This window comes from Penicillium argentinense, assembly GCF_028826775.1.
Source record: "Penicillium argentinense strain IBT 30761 chromosome Unknown utg000004l_segment0_segment0, whole genome shotgun sequence".
NCBI lineage: Eukaryota > Fungi > Ascomycota > Eurotiomycetes > Eurotiales > Aspergillaceae > Penicillium > Penicillium argentinense.
Window position 1 is genome coordinate 1,971,073 of NW_026622663.1, and position 20,949 is coordinate 1,992,021.

General features: G+C 48.9%; 6 protein-coding genes across 6 annotated transcripts; 4 read left to right on the forward strand and 2 right to left on the reverse strand.

The window, feature by feature from the left end:
* Nucleotides 1–688: 688 nt before the first annotated feature.
* On the forward strand, nucleotides 689–4,813 carry N7532_003648 (aminophospholipid-translocating P4-type ATPase DRS2; the record flags this gene model as incomplete). Its single annotated transcript, XM_056616142.1, has 2 exons — nucleotides 689–3,907; nucleotides 3,962–4,813. The coding sequence occupies 2 exons, from the start codon at nucleotides 689–691 to the stop codon at nucleotides 4,811–4,813; spliced, it is 4,071 nt and encodes a 1,356-aa protein (XP_056476499.1).
* Nucleotides 4,814–8,576: 3,763 nt separating this feature from the next.
* N7532_003649 (uncharacterized protein) lies at nucleotides 8,577–9,532 on the forward strand (the record flags this gene model as incomplete). Its single annotated transcript, XM_056616143.1, has 4 exons — nucleotides 8,577–8,684; nucleotides 8,744–8,831; nucleotides 8,883–9,040; nucleotides 9,110–9,532. The coding sequence occupies 4 exons, from the start codon at nucleotides 8,577–8,579 to the stop codon at nucleotides 9,530–9,532; spliced, it is 777 nt and encodes a 258-aa protein (XP_056476500.1).
* Nucleotides 9,523–9,789, forward strand: N7532_003650 (uncharacterized protein; the record flags this gene model as incomplete). Its single annotated transcript, XM_056616144.1, has 1 exon — nucleotides 9,523–9,789. One exon carries the CDS (start codon nucleotides 9,523–9,525, stop codon nucleotides 9,787–9,789), a length of 267 nt encoding a protein of 88 aa, XP_056476501.1.
* Nucleotides 9,790–10,351: 562 nt separating this feature from the next.
* On the reverse strand, nucleotides 10,352–11,191 carry N7532_003651 (SDR family NAD(P)-dependent oxidoreductase; the record flags this gene model as incomplete). Its single annotated transcript, XM_056616145.1, has 1 exon — nucleotides 10,352–11,191. One exon carries the CDS (start codon nucleotides 11,189–11,191, stop codon nucleotides 10,352–10,354), a length of 840 nt encoding a protein of 279 aa, XP_056476502.1.
* A 1,794-nt stretch (nucleotides 11,192–12,985) lies between these two features.
* Nucleotides 12,986–14,171, reverse strand: N7532_003652 (MIP transporter; the record flags this gene model as incomplete). The annotated part of the gene is made up of 4 exons (XM_056616146.1): nucleotides 12,986–13,054; nucleotides 13,123–13,635; nucleotides 13,697–13,821; nucleotides 13,895–14,171. 4 exons carry the CDS (start codon nucleotides 14,169–14,171, stop codon nucleotides 12,986–12,988), a joined length of 984 nt encoding a protein of 327 aa, XP_056476503.1.
* A 4,780-nt stretch (nucleotides 14,172–18,951) lies between these two features.
* N7532_003653 (FAD-binding oxidoreductase) lies at nucleotides 18,952–20,860 on the forward strand (the record flags this gene model as incomplete). The annotated part of the gene is made up of 3 exons (XM_056616147.1): nucleotides 18,952–19,226; nucleotides 19,322–19,522; nucleotides 19,594–20,860. The coding sequence occupies 3 exons, from the start codon at nucleotides 18,952–18,954 to the stop codon at nucleotides 20,858–20,860; spliced, it is 1,743 nt and encodes a 580-aa protein (XP_056476504.1).
* Nucleotides 20,861–20,949: the final 89 nt, after the last annotated feature.

A 20,949-nucleotide genomic window follows, 5' to 3' on the forward strand; every position in this document is an offset into this window, starting at 1 on the left:
CGCATTGAGTGTAATTATGCACGTACCCTTTCAAATAATGCTGGTGATGGAAAATATAGAGAATATTGCATAAGGTACTTTTTATTCTACACAGTGTAGAAAACATGTGAAGTGCCATGGATGTACTGCTTCATTTCACGAATGTCGGGGATAGTGTTGTTGTCGATTTGATGTTGTTGCTGGTTGATGTTTAAATGAGCTTAATATATTTCCGACCACGGCAGCGCTAAGCATGTTCTATTTCGAGAGTGCCGCGTTTCAAGTCGATCCTAGCTGGTCCCTGCACCGTCATAACTGTGTGATGCCATTTCTGATTGCTCGACTATGACGCTGCTGCGATTTTCATCTCATCACATACAGTGTATTTTTTGATGTGAGCTATCTGCACTGTCTGAATGGCCGTGCATTGTGATGCTGCGGCTGGCTTACCGCCCGAGAAAAGCGGGACGATCAGATCAACGCGGCACTCCAAGTTGCTGCCTTCAACCCGCTAAGCCACCTCACTCCCTTCTTCCACTTTTTTGTTCTCGCCCTTTGTCGGCTTCTCCCCTCTTGCATCCGCTTCCATCGCCATACCCACTGCAGATAGAGCCACGTGCTGCGCCCTTGAATCCGTCCTTGTTCCGATCAATGCCTCAGGGGCATCACCACTACTCCTAGTGAGGGTGTCAGCTTCCCCCGCGGCACCATGGCCAGCGGTAGGCCTCCCGGGTCGCATCCTGCTGGCCACGACGATGATCTGCTGCTCGACTCTGGTCCAACCTACAACTCCGGCCAGCCCCCACCCGTGAATGACGACCACCTGTTGCGGCAATACAACATTGACGATTCCGACGAACTCCATGCGCAGCCGCGCCCTTCCGTATCCTACGGCCAGTTTGTCGGCAGTCCGGCGCAGCGAGCTGGAACTCAGCAGCATGCAGCTTCGGGCCCCGCGCACGGCAACACCGGCGTCTACATTCACGACCCTTACAACGATGCTTCGATGAACCGGACCTATTCTCAATCATCCGGCCTCGCCAACTACCAGCGCTATTCCTTTGACGAGTTTGAAGACGGACGCTCCGGATATTATGACCTCGATGCAGACGAAGATCGAATGCCGAGCGCGCATCATGTGCGGAAGGCGAACGAGCGGAATAGCATTCTGGGATTGGGAGGCGGTTTGATGGGCAAGGCCAAATACATGTTTGGCATGGGCCCGCAGTATTCGGAGATGGACCTGCCGTTGACCGAGGCTGGTGCCAGGAGAGCGACTGTGGACAGCACCGCTGACCCCGCGGCCGCCCCCAAGGCCAAGAAGAAGTTCAAGGCGTCCGACATCACGTCCATTTTCGGACGACGCAAGGCTGACCCCTCGACGATGGGCCCGCGTCTCATCCAAGTCAACAATCCGCCGGCCAATGCTGTTCACAAGTTCGTCAGCAACCACGTCTCGACTGCGAAATACAATATCATCACGTTCCTCCCGAAATTCCTCTTCGAACAATTCTCCAAATACGCCAACCTGTTCTTCTTGTTCACCGCCGTTCTCCAACAAATCCCCAACGTTTCCCCTACAAATCAATTTACCACTGTTGTTCCGCTGGCCATTGTGTTGTTGGTCTCGGCGATCAAGGAGTTGGTGGAGGACTACAAGCGTCGCATGTCGGATCGCGGTCTCAATTACTCCAAAACCCAGGTTCTCCAAGGTTCTTCTTTTCACGAGACGAAATGGGTCGACGTCAAGGTTGGAGATGTGGTTCGCGTCGAGTCGGAACAGCCGTTCCCCGCAGATTTGGTTCTTCTGGCAACATCCGAGCCCGAGGGCCTTTGTTACATCGAAACTGCGAATTTGGATGGTGAGACCAATCTGAAGATCAAGCAAGCTATTCCGGAGACGGCGCATCTTGTGAGCCCCAGTGATCTGAGTCGCGTCGGTGGGCGAATTCGGTCCGAGCAGCCCAATAGTAGTCTCTACACCTACGAGGCTACCTTGACTATGAACGCCGGAGGCGGCGAGAAGGAACTGCCCCTGGCACCGGATCAGCTTCTACTTCGAGGCGCTACTCTTCGAAACACCCCATGGATTCACGGCATTGTCGTCTTCACCGGCCACGAAACCAAGTTGATGCGAAATGCGACAGCCACCCCAATAAAGCGAACCGCAGTGGAACGGATGGTGAATATTCAGATTCTTATGCTCGTCAGCATTCTGATCGCCCTCAGTGTTATCAGTTCCGTTGGCGATCTTGTTATTCGCCAAACTCGTTCCGACCAGCTCGCATATCTCGATTATGGATCTACTCATGCAGTGAAACAGTTCTTCATGGACATCTTCACCTACTGGGTGTTGTATTCGAACTTGGTCCCTATCTCGCTGTTCGTCACCATCGAAATCGTCAAGTACTTCCAGGCCTACCTGATCAACTCCGATCTGGATATCTACTACGACAAGACCGACACTCCTGCCACATGCCGAACTTCTTCACTGGTTGAAGAACTTGGTCAAATTGAGTACATTTTCTCCGACAAGACAGGTACATTGACTTGCAACATGATGGAGTTTAAGCAGTGTACCATCGGCGGTATCCAATATGGAGACGACGTTTCCGAAGACCGACGAGCGACTGGTGAAGACGAGGGCGAATATGGTATCTACGATTTCAAGACTCTCCGTCAGAACATGCAGTCGCATCCCAGCCAAGGCGCAATCCAGCAGTTCCTCACTCTCCTCGCAACCTGCCACACGGTAATTCCTGAACGCACCGGAAACAATCCCGATGAAATCAAGTACCAGGCAGCTTCACCCGATGAGGGAGCGTTGGTGGATGGTGCTGCATCTCTTGGGTACCGATTCACTAACCGCAAGCCCAGATCGGTTATTTTCGAAGCTGGCGGCCAGGAATATGAGTACGAACTATTGGCCGTGTGTGAATTCAACTCCACTCGGAAGCGTATGTCGACCATCTTCAGATGCCCTGACGGCAAGGTTCGTATCTACACCAAGGGCGCCGATACCGTTATTCTGGAGCGTCTGAACCCTGACAACCCGACGGTGGAGGCCACTCTGCAGCATCTTGAAGAGTATGCCTCGGAGGGTCTTCGAACACTCTGCTTGGCCATGCGTGAGGTTCCAGAGGAAGAGTTCCAGCAGTGGTATCAAATATTCGACAAAGCTGCCACAACCGTCAGCGGCAACCGTGCCGAGGAACTGGACAAGGCTGCTGAGCTGATTGAGAAGGACTTCTATCTCTTGGGTGCTACGGCTATTGAAGATCGACTGCAGGACGGTGTTCCCGATACCATCCACACGCTCCAAACTGCTGGTATCAAGATCTGGGTTCTGACTGGTGACCGACAAGAAACTGCCATCAACATTGGCATGTCGTGCAAGCTTATCTCCGAAGACATGACTCTTCTCATTGTCAATGAGGAATCGGCAGAGGCCACACGCGACAATTTGCAGAAGAAGCTCGAGGCTGTCAAGAGCCAAGCAAGTGCCGGTGACATCGAAGCCCTTGCTCTGGTCATTGATGGAAAGTCTTTGACCTATGCCTTGGAGAAAGACATGGAGAAACTTTTCCTCGATCTTGCCATCATGTGCAAGGCCGTGGTTTGCTGTCGTGTTTCTCCTCTCCAGAAAGCTCTAGTTGTTAAGCTTGTCAAGCGCCACTTGAAGTCCTTGCTCCTGGCGATCGGCGACGGAGCGAACGATGTGTCTATGATCCAAGCCGCTCACGTCGGCGTGGGTATTAGTGGTGTGGAAGGTCTTCAAGCTGCTCGATCCGCCGATGTGGCCATTGGACAATTCCGTTTCTTGCGTAAGCTCCTTCTGGTGCATGGTGCCTGGAGTTATTCCCGCATTAGCCGTGTCATTCTGTACTCGTTCTATAAGAACATTACGCTGTACATGACTCAATTTTGGGTAAGTTTGACGATCTTTGCCGAGCCGATGGTCGGCCATTAACAATTGCTTCAGTATTCCTTTCAAAACGCCTTCTCCGGAGAAGTCATCTACGAATCCTGGACTCTGTCTTTCTACAACGTGCTCTTCACCGTCTTGCCTCCATTCGCCATGGGAATTTTTGATCAGTACATCTCCGCCCGGCTCCTCGACCGCTATCCCCAACTGTACCAGCTGGGCCAGAAAGGTCTCTTCTTCCGGAAGCACAGTTTCTGGGCCTGGATTCTGAACGGATTTTTCCATTCTCTGCTTCTCTACATCGTCTCCGAGCTTATCTTCTTCTGGGACATGCCTATGGCAGACGGCAAGGTTGCTGGTCACTGGGTGTGGGGTGAGGCGCTGTACACTGCCGTTCTCGCCACCGTTCTCGGCAAGGCTGCTCTGATCTCTAACATCTGGACCAAATACACCTTCATCGCCATCCCTGGATCAATGTTCCTCTGGCTGGTCTTCCTTCCGGCTTACGGTTACGCCGCTCCCGCCATCGGATTCTCGCGAGAATACTATGGCACCATTCCAGTCCTCTTCAAACTCCCTCAATTCTACCTCATGGCAATTGTTCTCCCGTGCATCTGCCTCATGCGTGACTATGCCTGGAAGTACGCCAAGCGCATGTACTACCCCCAGCATTACCACCACGTCCAGGAGATCCAGAAGTACAACGTGCAGGACTATCGTCCGCGCATGGAACAGTTCCAGAAGGCCATCCGGAAGGTCCGTCAAGTGCAGCGTATGCGCAAGCAGCGCGGCTACGCCTTCTCGCAAGCGGACGATGGTGCGCAAATGCGTGTTTTGAACGCCTACGACACGACTAAGGGTCGTGGTCGGTATGGTGAAATGGCGAGCTCTCGGCCGCCGGGCTTTTGAGTGTCCCAGCTGCATTTTTGCGGCTTGTCTTTGCTTGTTGACCTGAATATTGCATGTACCAAGAAATTGGTAGCGTTGTAAAACTATACTTTTTATCCTCTTTTCTCCTCCCCTTCCCTTCTTCTCTTCCTCGAGCTTGGCTTTAGGTGCTATCAGGTTGGAGGGAGTCTGTGACATACTATTTTTGTTGTGATGTGTTTTTAGCTTATCAATGAACATGAAGTGGCAATGCCTGAAATGATTTATATGTGTATTAAACGACTCGTGTCTTGTAGATTGTATCCCCGACCAGGCTTGCGTGAGTAGTGCTTTTGAGAATGGGACTTGACCTTCAAAGAGCCATTCACGGGGTTTAACAGGCAGAAATTAGTCTTTTGTCCGTTGAGTAGTCCTGGACAGTTCATACGTCTTTATATGAAACTATCCAGTCCAAAAATTCCGTAACAAGATAAAAGGCAGCACAACAGCCAAAAAAAAAAAAATTTCATGGGAACCATAAAAATTTGCAATGATCGTCTGCAACAGCAAGCTGAATGAGCATCGGCTATCCCGCACAATGATGATGGCCCGTGCCAAGTAGACAACAGACGAGGAAAGCGCCGCAGCGACTTTCGCCGTAGCGGCTGCCTGGCTCCCCAGGCTCCCACAGATGCAGTAACTATTGAAGAGGGGAACGCCCGATGACTGCACGCGCTGAGACGTGCGGGTCGATTCAGCAGAAAAACCACCACAAAACACACGCGTAGCAATCAGGAAACAGCGAGAAGCCCAAATGTAGGGGTCAGGTCGGGGAGGTGTAAGAAGGTGTATTCTAGAACTAGCTATCCGGCCACTGTATACTGCCGGCTATGTCACATAGTCTGGATGGCACCCATGTAGTAGGGGGAGGGAGTCTCCCCACTACACTAGTTACAATACAGGACACTTCTAAAACTTGACCAATAGAATTATCTAGCCAAATCACACGACCTGAGGATACGGCGACGGGGAAAGTAACACATCGCTCGTTTTGCGGCAGATGGCTTGCTGCCAATTAAATTGTAAGAAGTTCTACACAATACTGTATTGATTCATGTGTCATGACGAATACAATCAAACGGTATCAATATTTTGGAGATAAGGTCAAGTGATTGATACGACTGACAAAACTGGAAGCTAGATCTATCTATGTGAAGGGAAACCTTGAGATGTCGCTGCTCATGGTGATACGCTCATCAGAGTGACGCCCGGAGATTCTCGCCGGTACCTTCGAAACAGCTCAGCAACATCTGATTGCCTTCGCGAATCACATCGTACCTTGCATCTCTCGTTAGCTTACTTTACTAGCAACTGCAAGCACGTTCCTACTCAGCTTGTATAGAACTTACCCATTCGTAACATCAAGATGGTCCAAGGGTCCCTTGAAGACTCTACCGTCTGGTAGAGCACTCCGGGCATGTTCATCCAACTTTGTCTCTCCTCCCAAGAGAAGCGACGAAAGAGCATGAATCTCTACAACGCGTCCGCGGCGCAGCGCTTGGTGCTTTTCAAGTCTTCTCGGGATGTCCTCTATGCTTCTAAGTTGGCTTAGCAGTATACCAAGGGCGGCTGCGTCTTCGAGGCACTGGCAAGCTCCTTGACCTGTTGTCGGAAACATCTGCGGAAGATGTCCTCCTAGTCAGTCAAGTGATGCAATATTTCACCACTGTGAAGCAAGCATACCGAGTGCATAGCGTCGCCAATCAGGACCGCCTCCCCTTTGTCCACTGAATTGGGGGACCAGTAAAGTTGATATCCCAATCGGACGATGTCCCGAGCAAATAGAGAGCCATTTTAATCGTGGGATGGATGTCTTTGTACTCCTCACAAGAGTTTGCGCCGTGATTCTTTTTGATCTGCATATAACTAGGTCAGATTCCTCCATTTCTGGAGCAGCATTCAACAAAAGAAGAACTGGGGCTATTATACCAAGCTGCTTTCTCTGTGAGACCCGATATCTTGCCTCTAAATCCTGTAGTTCGCCACTAGAATGACTAATTAGTTGAACGGGCGAAAGAGAGCATTGTGGGTATAGGATAAGTTTTACCCTCTACACGCCCACCATGTCAATATTCTTTTTCCATCAGTGAAGGCAGAGAGATAGCTTTCTTTCGATTGAAGGAAGGGACCAAGAACCTCATCGCTAATAAAGTTTTTGGTTGGGGTTATTGAGCGGCATACTCGAATTGGACTCTTCAACACCTTCGAGTTGCCACCCCAGCTCTCGTCTTGTCTCACAACTGACTATGAATTGGATTGAAATGAGCTCTGCTGGGAAAAATCACCGATAGAAACGCAATTAACATTGCAAAACTTACGTTCTCACCATCCGCGCCAATGATTAAATCTGCGGAGAAGCTCGACCCGTCCTCGAAGAAAATAGTTCCTCCTACTATGTCCTAGTCCCATGGGTAGAAAGTTAGTGAATTTTTCACCCAACAAAACCGCGAATCAGCAAATGTATACCATACTGTTTTCACAACTCCAACACCAAGTCGCATGACGATCTCCGGGCCTTGGTCTGCTTGATCCAAGGCGAGCCTTGTCAATTCCGCATGCATATCGGCTCGATATAATACTGCCCAGCGATCGCCCCATCTCTAACAATTAAAAATACAGGATCAGCTGCTTATCGATCTTCCCTTAGACTGGTCTGCTAGGGAATAATTACCTTTAAATGCCTTTCTAACGGTATGTCAACCAAAGTTTGCAGTGTGATTCTGCAGCTGACTATGATCTGGGCGTCGACCATTGTGAGTAGCGGGAACTTAGGCAGCCTGAAGAGGTACTGAATGAAAGTTACCTTCTGGCAGTCAACTGCTTTGTCGCTCGTATAGTCAAATACTGGGTTTATTTCGAATCAGCCCTTATCTTTGCTAGCCAGCTTTATGTAGGCGTTGCGTCCGCGGAAAATTCAAAATTCGTACCAAGAGCAGTAAGAACTCTCGCTCCGTTCGGCGCAATAGAGATTGCGAACCCCGCCTCTTTGAATTGAGCTGACATTTCAAATATCTTTCATGCGTAAAGAGTATTAGTGGGTGGAAGTTCAATAAATAAATCATTCTCAGGGAACAAACTGTGACTCTGTGGCCAGATTTTCGGAGGTATAGAGCATCAGCAAGACCAGCAAGACCACCGCCGACGACAAATGTCTAGCGCTGTAAAGGAACTCATATTTCACGAGATAGAAGAAAATGTTTACAATTAGATGATAGAAAAGTACTGTCCGAGCAATCACTACCCCCTTTATACCCCCGTCACGCGTCCTACTTCGAATAAAATGTGGGAAACGCATGTAGCTTCAATCAGCTCTATCTGCCGGAGTAAAATGTGGCCACGGATGTGGATTATTTCTCCGCATTAGCACCATGACTAGTTGATTCCATTAAGGGCAATTTCGATGAAAGCTCGACGCTTGAAACTTTATGTTGGATTGTAATCATTACTGCACAGGAAACTTTCACTTGATAATATGCGTCGGAAATACCTGATCGATACATATTGTACACACCACACTAGTTCGACTCTCTGCGGTCTAGATTGCTGACAAAACGCATTAACTAGGTTAATCAGTGGATCATTCCCGAGGACGGACTAAGCAAACTCAAAACGGAAATAGAGGGGTATAAAAGGGACTAAAAACTGGTCGTGACAGGGAGACAGTTGAAATCTTCTTCGAGTCTCATTTCTTGCCATCGTTACTCAGTCACTCTTGCTCACAGAATCTATCCATTTCTCACCAACAATGTCAGAAATGCATAATACCGCGGCCTGGCTTCCAGCTGTGGGGGCGAAATTAGAGCTGCGCCCGGCGCCAATCTCTGAACCGGGACGAGATGAGCTCCTCATCCAGGTAGGCGATATTAAAGACATGTGAGCCCCGCCACAAGGCTAAGAAGATCACCTCCCCAGACTGAAGCGGTCGCCGTTCAACCAGCCGAATACAAAATCCAGGATGGTGTCCTTCCATTCCCGTTGACATACCCCACAATCATTGGCTGTTCGTGGTGACCCCAAATACGTCTGTGCGCGGTTGTTAATTGTTGAGCAGTGTGCTTCGCTGGGAGAGTAGTCAAGACTGGCCCCGGCGTCACCCGGTTCCAGATAGGAGACCGAGTTGTGACAAACAGTGCAGGAACACTGCGCAATGACGCGCGCTTTGGAGCCCTGCAGCAGTATGCGCTCAGTACACAACAGCTTACGGCAAAGGTATCAGTTGTCCGTCCCTTTCTCCTTTTTCCCTAATAGCTCGCCATTTTATAATACCATCTGCATTAGATCGGCGACGCATCTTTCGAGAAATCGGCCACGCTTGCCTCCAACCTCTACGGCGCAATTAGTGCGCTTCTTCTCCATCTGAAACTGGACAGGCCTGGCTCTGTTCCAGATTCACAGAATAAGTCAAAAAAGATTCTCATATGGGGAGCATCCTCCTCGTTCGGCGCTGCTGCCGTCCAGATAGCTGCCAGCGCCGGTTACTCGGTCGTGGGCGTGGCGTCGGGATCGAATGCCGCGCTGGTCAAATCGCTAGGCGCATCTGAGTTTGTAGACAGGACGGATGATTCTGCAACCGAGGCTCTGATTGCGCTGGGGCCGTATCATGCTGTGCTTGCCGCAGCGGATTCAGCGAAGGACCAGGGGACGATCGGCATTGTGTTGGCCGCGCAGGGGGTGGCACGTTTCTGTCTACTATGGGTGTGAGGGCTGGCGTGAATCTGCCGGATGGGGTCACTGGGTTCTTCGCCCAGTTCTTAGACGATTACATGGACCCGGCGAATGCGGAGTTCACCGGGTGGGTGTGGTGGGAGTATCTGGAAAAGGTGCTGGCGGATGATCAGATGCATGTGCTTCCGTCTCGAATTATGGGAGGATTAAACCAGGCTCAGCTAGCTTGGGATCTTCTCAGACAGGGACGTATCAGTGCGGAGAGGCTGATCATTCAGCCCAATGCTGAGTAGAGTCGAGACTGAAATTGTAGAGAGTAAATCTAACAATTAAACAAACTGCTTTCAATTGAGATTTATTGCATCTAAGCAATTTTTTCCAGCAATACTGGTCACTCCAAAACACCAAGTTTGATGCGATATTACACAAAATCATATTTCAGCACTCAAGGTTCACCATATGGACGGTCCAGGGATATCTCAGTGTCTGGGTGGATCTGTCACCATGTATTTTCTCAGGGTGGAGAAATTCCGAAAAGCATAACAACTGAATACGTACATCTAGATCGGTTGATTGGAGCGCACTTTCCGTAATCGCAGTTATTAATCTTTACCCGGAAGCCGCTGGATAGAAATGCTGCAGTGTATCTCATGTTCAGGAATCATATCCAACTAAGAATCGCATCGGCAGAAAGTTCTTCTTGTTGATACATTGACCTGACAAATCGCATCTGGCATGGTGTTGGGTTGAGGTTGGGGATGGGGTGGTCAGCATGGCCAGGCATTACGTTACATCCAGATGCTGGTTACCAGAGGAACATAATCCAAAAAATATGAGCAATCCAGCAACTCAGCTCTAATACATGGCCCACCCTCCACTAGCCGAGACAACCTGGCCAGTAATCCATTTGCTCTCCTCGCTAGCAAGCCAGACCACTACCGGCGCAATATCCTCCACGGTACCTATCCTGTTCTGTATAGGGGTTTGGCTTTTTTGCATCGCAATAGTCTCCTTGGGAATATTATCCATGAGTTCCGTCTGGACAGGGCCCGGGTTCACACAGTTAACAGTGTGCCCACTTAACCCTAGCTCAGCTGCCCAGCATCTTGTCAAGCCTTCCAGTGCTGACTTCGAAGAACAATAAACAGACAGCTGCTTAAACCCATACCGCCCGCCAACAGAGCCAATGTTAATAATTCGCCCTGGGGCACGTAAATACGGTAGGACAGACTGCAGCATGAGCATGGGCGCGCGGACGTTGAGGTCGTAAACAAACCCAAAATCGGCCACTGTGATCTCCTGGAGAGGCTTGACGAGCTCGACGCCGGCGTTGTTGACCAGGATATCAATGTGCTCGCCGAAATGCTGGATTGTTTCTGTGACGATTTTTGCTGGGGATGCGGGGTCCCGCAGATCGGCCTTTACACCGATAGCAGAGGAACCATTATCGAGCGCGTTGACACGTTGTATCAAATCATTCAGGCGCGCCTCACTTCCGGCCGATGTATATGTAATTGAAACCTTGATAACATGTGAGCTGATTTGCCTTTCGACTTTGATACAAGGTAGTTGAAAAGCTCCTACCTTGGCTCCATTCTGCGCAAGTTCAAATGCAATGCGCTCGCCGATACCGCGAGAACCTCCAGTGACTATGGCTACTTTATCGCCAAGGCGAGCACCGCTCTGGAGAGACATTTTGCTGAAGGTGCGAAGTTGAGGAAAGACCTGAAAAAGGCGTGCCAAGAGTGCAGGGAACGCAAAATTGCTTGCAGTGATGCAATCAATTCACTATAGGAAGTACTTTGATGACGTCCACGTTCCTAAATCCCATATTCCCCCGCTCGAGGACTCGCCTTTTATCATGTAGACGGAAAATTAACTCCGAAGCCTCCGTGCCGGTAATAAATCCGAGGACATTTTTGCCTATCATCTCATCATCTCGCTTACCAGCAGTTAAGGATATCTGGCCGTGGCGTTATGAGAATCAGCCACAGACTAACTTTTTGTGGTAAAAGATGGGTTTAGTATTCAGTGTGTAAAATACATTAAATTACAGTAATACAGTATTGTAGGGTGCTGACTGGCTGAATGTTGACAATCAATATGTTAGCGTCTCTTGGCCCCTGACCGCTGGTGTACAGACTCTAAGGTGTATAAAGCCTCCAGCGCATTTCTTTACTACATACGTATGTCTCAAACCCCCCGAAATTCTCGCCTCCAGTCGATAACAGGAACCAGCCCACCTGTGACAGATAGTATGTGAATTATGTGTGACTAAATGTATAAGATAACTTACGAGGGGTAATGAATCTCTTTACGAAGCTCCACCACCATGTCAATAACGATTTCTGGAGAATGCTGAATTTACTAAACTCGTGGATACGTTACGACTTTTGATCTATTGCCCAGCTCGAACAATTGCGGTTTTTGACATTCATTGCTAGTTCCGATAGGTCTGTCGAGAATAACAATGCTGTCTTTAGGAATTACCTCAGATAACTAGCACGTTTTGACCGTTGAATAAGAAGCGGGAAAGTGCTTACTGTCATTAAGCACTTTCCTAAATAGTCTTAAGCAAAATTGATAGGGCGGTTATAGGAAAACCAAATTTTTGACTATCAACTGCACTAAGCTACAGCACAGGTGAATATAGTTGCGTTTGTCAGGGCAAAAACCGTTACTTAGTCGTTTTAACTACTAGAAGCGTCTGAGGAGATCTAAGTTAAACGATGTTCTTGGTAGAATAGTGGAAAATCGCATCTTGCTGTGTTGATGTGAGGTGTCGGTGACGGGAGTTTAGGGTCAACGGGATCCTCGAGAAACAGGAATTTTTGAGATGCCTTCGATGTGACTTCATAAACCCACGAGAAGCTAAGTCTAAAGTGCTAGCTCTGAGCGAGAACAAGGCTGATTAGTTTCAGATTACGGCAGATGATGTTAGGACAAGTCTTCATGTTATTATAATTAGTTTTTATGAGAAAATAGGGGAAAAAGCATTGGCAGTCAGATGGATGGACTATTTCATTTACGCTGACTCTTACCAAAGTTGAGAAACTGGATTCAAGGTTCAAGTGTGATGATCATTCTCTAGCTATGCGAGTAGGCGCAGCTATTTGTAGTCACAGTAGCTGCCTTTCTGCCTAGAGTGGTGGTGGCAGCCTATTCGGCTGCCACCACAATATCTATACATCACGTAATCTGGGAGGCAACTCGCGAGGGGTCAGCGTAATGACTCCACACACGCACACACACCCCCTGTACTTTGCCATGCTGACGGCCTTTTCGCTCGTGAAATGTGTAAAAAATGGGCCCTTTCTGGTAACCACTGTAGTCTTCGGTATGCTAATCATTTGATCCTTGCGTTGAACAAGGATGTGGAATGCGTATAGGAGTTGCTCAGTTATGAAATTCCACAAATCGTTATATTCTCCTCGATATCATAACATCTTTCGATCCGAGCTCAAAAAATGACAGGGTCATATCGTGTACTCAATGCCCCCAAGGAGGTGCCACATAGTAGACGATTCCGTGCGCCACGGATGCAACAATTGGTCCGACCTGAACAAGGATAAGTATAAATTTAAACGAGCAAATAGTCCACCATCAAGCAATTTGTGTCGACTTACCCAATGTATCCAGTGATAAGTCGGAAACGACGTGGCCACAAAGACACCGAAACACCGAGCAGGATTCATAGCTGCCGAAGGGAGTGTGAGACAATTGCATAGCGATCTTTTTTCTTTCGAAATGTCCTTGGTATATAACTCACAAGCACCAGCAAACCCGCTTCGCACGAACGCGGAGCCCAAGCTCAACGTTCCAAGCACCATTCCGACCAAAAAAGGCGACAACGCAGGCCCATAAATTTTCCCTTGACGGGGGTCTAGCCCTACTCCAAAGGACAGGAAGATGAGAATCAAGCTGAACATGAATTCCAAAAGAAACGCTTCATCCATAGGGACCATTGATTGATCGACTACGCAGCCTCCACGGGTAAAGTCTTTAGCTCCGTACGCCTTACGGAGAAAAAACCCGCTATGGCCCCGTCGAGTGTCTGGCAGAGCACATAAATGACCATTCGTGGGAATGAAATAAGACGCGCCAAGAAAGTTGCAATTGAAATGGCCGGGTTGAGGTGACTACCACTGACGTTGGAGAAGGTGAAGATGAATAAAGTCAGAAAGAACCAATTGATAATACCCCCAACAAAGGACCGAGGAAAGCCGTCGTAGAGAAAACACCTGATGCCGAAGATGGCACGGTATTAGAAGACACAGTTGGACGCACAGAGATTGAGGCCGTCACAAAGACCAGTAGCATGGTACCTGGAACAATGAGATCAGTAGCTTCACTGTTTTGCATTGCGATCGCGATAAAGAAGGGATATACGCTACTCACCCATCATCTCAATGAAACCGAATCGCCACAAATCCAGATCCCAAAAGCCACTCAAGTCAGTTCCTTCGCGGAACGACATAAGAGGAGCCACATCGGGAAATTTCTTGAGCAAAGCTGCATTTTGGGGATCGCTGCGATCGACGACTATTTCCTGGTTACCGCCGATTCTTCCGGCGAATGGTTGGATCTCGGGTTTGAGTCGCGAAATCTCGTATATTGGTGGTTGCTCTACGTCTGATTGATAAATGTGTCGGGTCTGCTCAGGAGAGAGGGCCATGGTTGTGGGTGAGTTTATGGCAATGAATGCTAGAACACTCTTGTGGGGGTTGCTGCGGCCGGGGTGACGCTTTAGTAAGAACAATTGTCTTTGTGTCGAAGGAATAGAAGCACGAAATAACTAGACCTCGCCACGACCCTGATATTGGGTCCCTCCTACCGACTCGCGACCCGGACCTGGACGGTTCCGGTTCCAAGCCTTACGAACCGGACCGACCCTCAGGGTCATAAAATCTCGTCAGGGTCACCCTGACTACGAACCTGACTACCCTGAATTGCATAATTCTTTTACGCCTTTCCTGATTAGGATGAATAAATTCGCTGACATATCATTATATATTACTGTTTCTTATACCTGTTCTGTATGTCTAACTATGATTCCATCAATTTTCATCCACCCCCTATGTAATTCTTTGAATTAAATCTTTTGAATACGTCTTCTGGCTTTGTAATACTAAACTTGCCCTCTTTTCTATCTAAGAGGAATTTTTGTGGTGTGTTTTATAGAAAGTTGGTGAAATTGGTGTGTAAGGATGCGGAAATATATTTCTAATGTATGAGATAGATGCACTACATTCCGCAGAACTTAAACACTATCCTAACTCCTGCGGTGATGGTCTTGAAAACCTAGTCAGTGACCTAGGAAGGACCGTGGCTATTGCAATGAAAAGGAAATCCTATGGGAATCCTATCCTATGCCATAATATTCGGGTGGGATTCGGGATAGGAAATTCCCTCCCACGGTCAGTCTGACTACCCTGAGGGTCACCCTGACTACCCTGAGGGCCACCTTGACTATCCTGAGGGTCACCCTGACTACCCTGGAAGGTCACCCAATTAGCTTGAGGATTTGAATAAAAAGCGGGGTTTAGATGTGATCTATCAAGCAAAAAATTAGATAATGCAGAATCAGCATGTACCTCTACCCCTAAGTCCTTTCGCCTAACACCAAAGAAAAATCTCAGTAAGTCCTTCCTTCTTATACACAGATTCATCATGTCTCAGTCATCTGATATATTCCTCTCCTCTAAAACTGATGCGCCACCTTCGGATTTCCTTGAATCCGTTGCTAATTCTACACCAGCTCAGCCTTTCTCCCCCGTCCCCTCCGGAAGCCAACAGACCGTGTACGAGCCTCTGAAAGCCCCCGAATGCCTTAAACGCATTTGCCCGGACCGGATCAGAACATACATTCTATATTCTCCAAAAATGAGTGATGAATTTGTGACTTGGTGGCTTCAGACCGACTTTGGGAGGAAGAAACGGATGTCTTGGGATGGGAAACGCGCAAAGTGCTGGGAATACTTTGACCAGGTCGCCTTAGACAGAAATGGGAAACCAGGAGTTATGTGCCAGCAATGTCAGAAGGTTCTTGATCACCCTGGTTGGGCTCATAGCGGAACAACTTCAATGAACAAGCACTATAATGGGGTGACTTGTCGGAAAGCTGCCCTAGCCAAAAGGCAGAAGACAAATATCAAGCTGGCATTAGAGCATGCTGTATGTTCAGCACCCTATTATCGGCTTTATTTTACTAACGTACTTCTACGCCTAGGCTCAGAATACACCCGTACGAACATTCGATACGCGTATTTGGCAGCAGAAGCTTGCGAAGCTACTTACTGTGTCACATCTTCCGTTCCTTTTCCTTGAACACCCTGAGTTCCGTGATCTTATCTCTTACGCCCGGCTTGCACCATCAATGCCAGATATCCCATCCGCTAAAGCTATGAGCCGGCAGCTTCGAGAGCTAGTCCGTGAGAACCAAAAGATTATCCTTCAGACACTCCCTTCTGGTGCTAAGCTATCACTTGCCCTTGATTGCTGGACATCTCCATTTAAGCAGGCATTTATGGCTATCACTGGGTACTTCATTGACAAAGACTGGGAGTACCGTGAGATATTACTTGGATTTCAGCCCTTACATGGAGCTCATTCTGGTGCAAATCTGAGTGAGGTGGTTTTCGACTTGCTACAAGAGCATCAGATCACGAATCGAGTGCTTTCGGTGACTACCGACAACGCTTCAAACAACAAAACTCTTATGGAGAGTGTCAACGAGGCGATTGAAGGTCTACAATCCTCGAGCGACGTCGCTATCATTCGGGTACCATGTATTGCACATGTGATCCAGATTAGCCTAAAAAGTCTTCTTGGGAAGATGAAGGCTATTCCAAAGAATGACAGGGCTGAGCAAACATGGTCTGATGATCGGGTAGAAGCTCTGCGGGCGACGCAGCAGGAAAGAGGGATTGTTCACACTCTAAGCAAGGTAAGACGTCTTAACTTAATTTCCGATTCATAACCTAATTTGTTCCTTAGGTCCGAAACCTTGCGATTTATATTAATGCAAGTCCTCAGCGCCAGGAGTCATTCTACAACCTGCAGGCAAGAGAGAAAAAGCTAGTTCCAATCCAGGACGTTAATCCTCGATGGAACTCTACATTCTTAATGCTTGCACGCGCGAAGAAGCTCCAGCAGGCCTTCGATGCTTTCTGCTCCCAATATGACCAAGGGCACTTTTCCTTAAGCCAGGAGCAGTGGCGGCAGGTTGATTATCTCCTTTGTATTCTTGAGCCTTTTCACCGATTCACAGCACTTTTGTGCAAAACAAAGAATGTCACTATCCATCGGGTTTTCAAGGTCTACAACAAGCTATTTGATCATCTTGAAAAGTCGATTAACCAGCTTCGACGGAAGAAGGTTGCTTGGAAGCAGGTGATGCTTATATCCCTCGAAGCAGCAAAACTCAAGCTCTCAGCCTACTACAGAGACACCGACAAGATTGACAGTAATCTCTACGCAGTTGGCACAATCCTTTCTCCACAGGATAAACTCAAGTTCTTCTCGACTCCCGACTGGGATCCAGACCCAGGATCTGGGGTCGACTACCGAGCAGCCTATCGCCAGAGCCTTGAGTCCTTCCTCCAGAAGTACTCTGAGAGTTTTGCCGAGGACCATCAAAGGTTAGGTGGTCCGACTATAAGTCCGATACCGGATGAATTTGATTTAGCTTGTGCTCTAGATGAGTCGCAGCAGTCTCAAATTTCACAGCCAGCACAGTCAGATGAGCTTACAAGGTATCTTGATAGCAGTAAGTATCTCTTGATCTCTATTTGAGCAATTACTGACTTGTCCTTTAGATATAGTCACAAATGCCCAGCCTCTGACGTGGTGGAGAGATCATCAAGATGAGTTCCCTACGATGGCAAGGCTTGCTCGCGATGTGCTCTCTATCCCAGCTTGTGGTGCAGGAGTAGAGCGGCTTTTTAACTCTGCACGAGATATCTGTCATTATCGTCGAGGCTCTCTTCAACCTCAAGCAATATCAGATCTTATGATGTATATGTGTACGTCACGGTTTGAGATTCATGAAGAGGAGCGAATAATGCTTTCTGAATATCTTTCGGCTCAGGAGATACAGGCTGCAAAGGAAGAGAGAACACAGCAGCAACTCGCTGTTGATCCAATTAGCGACAATGAAGAGGATGAAGCGTCTACGACACAGCTCCGAGCCAGGTCCCAGCCCCGAGCTATCTCGCAGACCCTACCAACCTCGCAGGCTGCCCGGGGTCCATCCACAAAAGCACTCGGCAAAAGACGTATAAGCAAAATAGCTGAGTATGTGAGAGGCGATGAGGAGGAAGACGATGGTCAAGAGTCGGAAGCAATACCTCTGCCAGAGATACAGCACCGAGTGTCAGGCAGAGTCCGTAAGCGTTCAAGGTTGCTAGATGGGTATGAAACGTCTAATATGTAATTCGAGATTCGGGCATTCTTTTCGGTTGATTCATTAGTTTGATTTGTTTTGATTTAATTCATTCTACATTGCCAAATTAAGAAACTACTCCTCTAAATACTGTAACTAAGTGAGATACTCAAAAATACAGACAAAATCTGCATAACTTATGCTCCGCGTGACTTGGCAATGTTTGCCTTGTTTGACGACCCTGAGGGTAGGTTCGCGACTTTTATGGCCCTAGCCTGACCCCATTTCAGGGTCTAACCTTACGACCCTAAAACCTGCGTGGTCCGGGTCGCGGTCCGGGTCGTCAGGGTCACCCTCGGGTCGTGGCGAGGTCTACTTGGATATACCGTTTATTGTACCTTCACTGTTCGACCAAGCCAAACATCCCACAAGCAAGGGAGCTCTTCAGACTGACCGGGTTGGCGATCTATCTGCCTATCCTTTCGAAGTTACCTCATAGGACTCCAGTCCGTATGACGCCCAGCACGGGAACGTTACGGTTGCGAGTCGATACACGAGGATCCCCGCGTCGTGCCCAGCAGGCCACTTTCGACTACACCAGCACATATCGTTTTTGTACTTTTTCACAATAGGTTAAACCTCTTGACCATTTGACCACTCACCGTGACCAGTTAGCACCGCGTAACACAGCATTCTTATGGGAATAACCAGAACAGAGGTAAAAAAGAGTATTTTACTTAGATTGTTGAGCATCTTTATGAATGCCAAGATCTTACCTCTTGTGCAAAAATAAGCTTTGTCGGAATGGCGAGCCCCGATTGGCCACGAACTTAAGATTCCAACCGAACTAAATCCGATACCCATCCCGATCCCGAAAAATAAAAGCACCGAACTCACTGTGGGTCTCGTTTATGCGGGGGATGACAAAGAACAGGCCGAATTCCAGATCCACACCAATGTCGGGGTATTTCCGCAGGGATAAAGCTTCACATATCCTGCTGATCAATGGGGATGCAACATCGAAGCTGCAACCCCTGTTCACGAGATACACACAGTATCACCTCGCATTCAGATGGTTCTCCGGTTATTGCCGCTCCTCATCGTTGGGACCACGGCGGCTGCGACGCCGATTCAGACAGCATATTCGACTTGTAAGAACATTCCAGGCGATGCCGGATGGCCAGGCCCCGGAGTGTGGCATCATTTAAACAACACAGTGGGTGGAAGGCTTATTGGGACTATCCCCGTGGCACATATTTGTCACAATGCCGGCATTTACCCCGCGTTTAATGAGACAGCATGCGTCGCGCTTCAGGAAGCGTTTAGCGATGCAGGCGCACAGACACTGTATGATATTCATCAATCCATCAGTCCATGAAATCCTACGATCTACCCTCTTGGAGCTAGGAAAGATGATCCAATGCTTACGCAATCCTGAACAGCGAACCACAACCGGGTGAAATGTTAAATCCCTACTTTATGAATACATCCTGTTCTCCGTTTACATCGCAATCCCTGCCTTGCGAGCTCGGCAACCGTGCTGTCTATTCTATCAATGTGACTGGCCCCGCTGACGTGCAGGCTGGCTTGAGATTCGCCAGCGATCACAACATCCGTCTTGTTGTCAAAAATACAGGCCTTGAGTAAGACTAGCCCGAAACCCGTTTCTTTCTGTGGCATATCCGATATCCACCGTTGCTGACGAAAGGCAAAGTTATATGGGCAAGTCAAGCGGTCATGGAGCACTATCCTTATGGATGTACAACCTGAAATCCATCGACGTGATCCACCACTACGCTAGCACTCACTATCTGGGCGCGGCTGTGAAGCTCGGATCTGGAGTGATCGCTGGTGATGCCTATGAAGCCCTAAATGGGACAGGATACCGCATTGTCGCGCCCGAATGTGGCCTCACCGGCATCGCTGGCGGCTATCTTCAAGGTGGCGGCCACTCGCAGCTTGTCACCAAGTACGGAGCGCCCGCTGACCAAGTCCTCGAATGGGAACTGGTCACACCCGCCGGAGAGTATCTCATTGCCACTCCAGAGCAGAACACAGACCTGTACTGGGCGCTCGCTGGCGGTGGAGGGGGAACATACGGAGTTGTGCTCAGCGTGACCATCAAAGCGCACCCCGACGGGCCTGTTGCCGGAGGGACTTTGATCTTCAACAATACCAATGACGCCGCGTTCTGGGAAGCCGTCGGCATCTGGTTCCACACAAGCCCATCATTCGTGCAGAACACTACCAACAATGTTCAGTTCCTGGTTACAAACGCCACCCTCCAAGTGTTTAGCTTCGTACTGCCCGACCAAAACACTTCCGCCATCCACGACCTCGTGGCTCCCTTCCTGGCGGACTTGAAGCGCCTCAATCTCGCATACGAGTTGAAAACCACCCAGTCAAGCACCTACGCCGACAGCCTGGCTACAGCGTACGGCCCCTTTCCTTACGGAAATCTGTGCCCGACCTACCCCATCATCTCCAGCCGGCTTATCCCCCGCGCGACGGTCCTCAACTCGACATCCAATGCCCAGCTGATGAACACATATCGCTCCATCACGTCCGATGGCACCTGGTTCGTCGGGTGCTCCATCATCAACGTGGCCGAAGGGTCTCCCATCCGTGGCCCGCACCCGCCGAATGCAGTCCATCCAGCCTGGCGCAAGGCCATCGCCTACTGCAACCCCAACAACCCCTGGGACTGGGATGATCCAGGGAAGAGCCTCGCCTTGAAACGGCAGCTTGTGGATGAGTTCTTCCCAGCTGTGGAGGCAGCGACGCCCGGGTCTGGGGTCTACCTCAATGAAATGGATCCGTTGTATACCGGCGATTGGAAACAGACGATGTACGGGGATAACTATGACAGATTGCTAAGAATCAAGCATGCACATGACCCGCATCGCTTGATGTATGCGCACTTCGCGGTGGGTGCGGATGAGTTTACTTTGGATGATGAGGCAAGGCTCTGTCACGCTTGATAGACTTGGATGTTCTAGTCACAGGAGATGTTTTTCATACGAATCATTTATAAAAGATTTTAAACACCATGAAGGAGATTGATTAGATG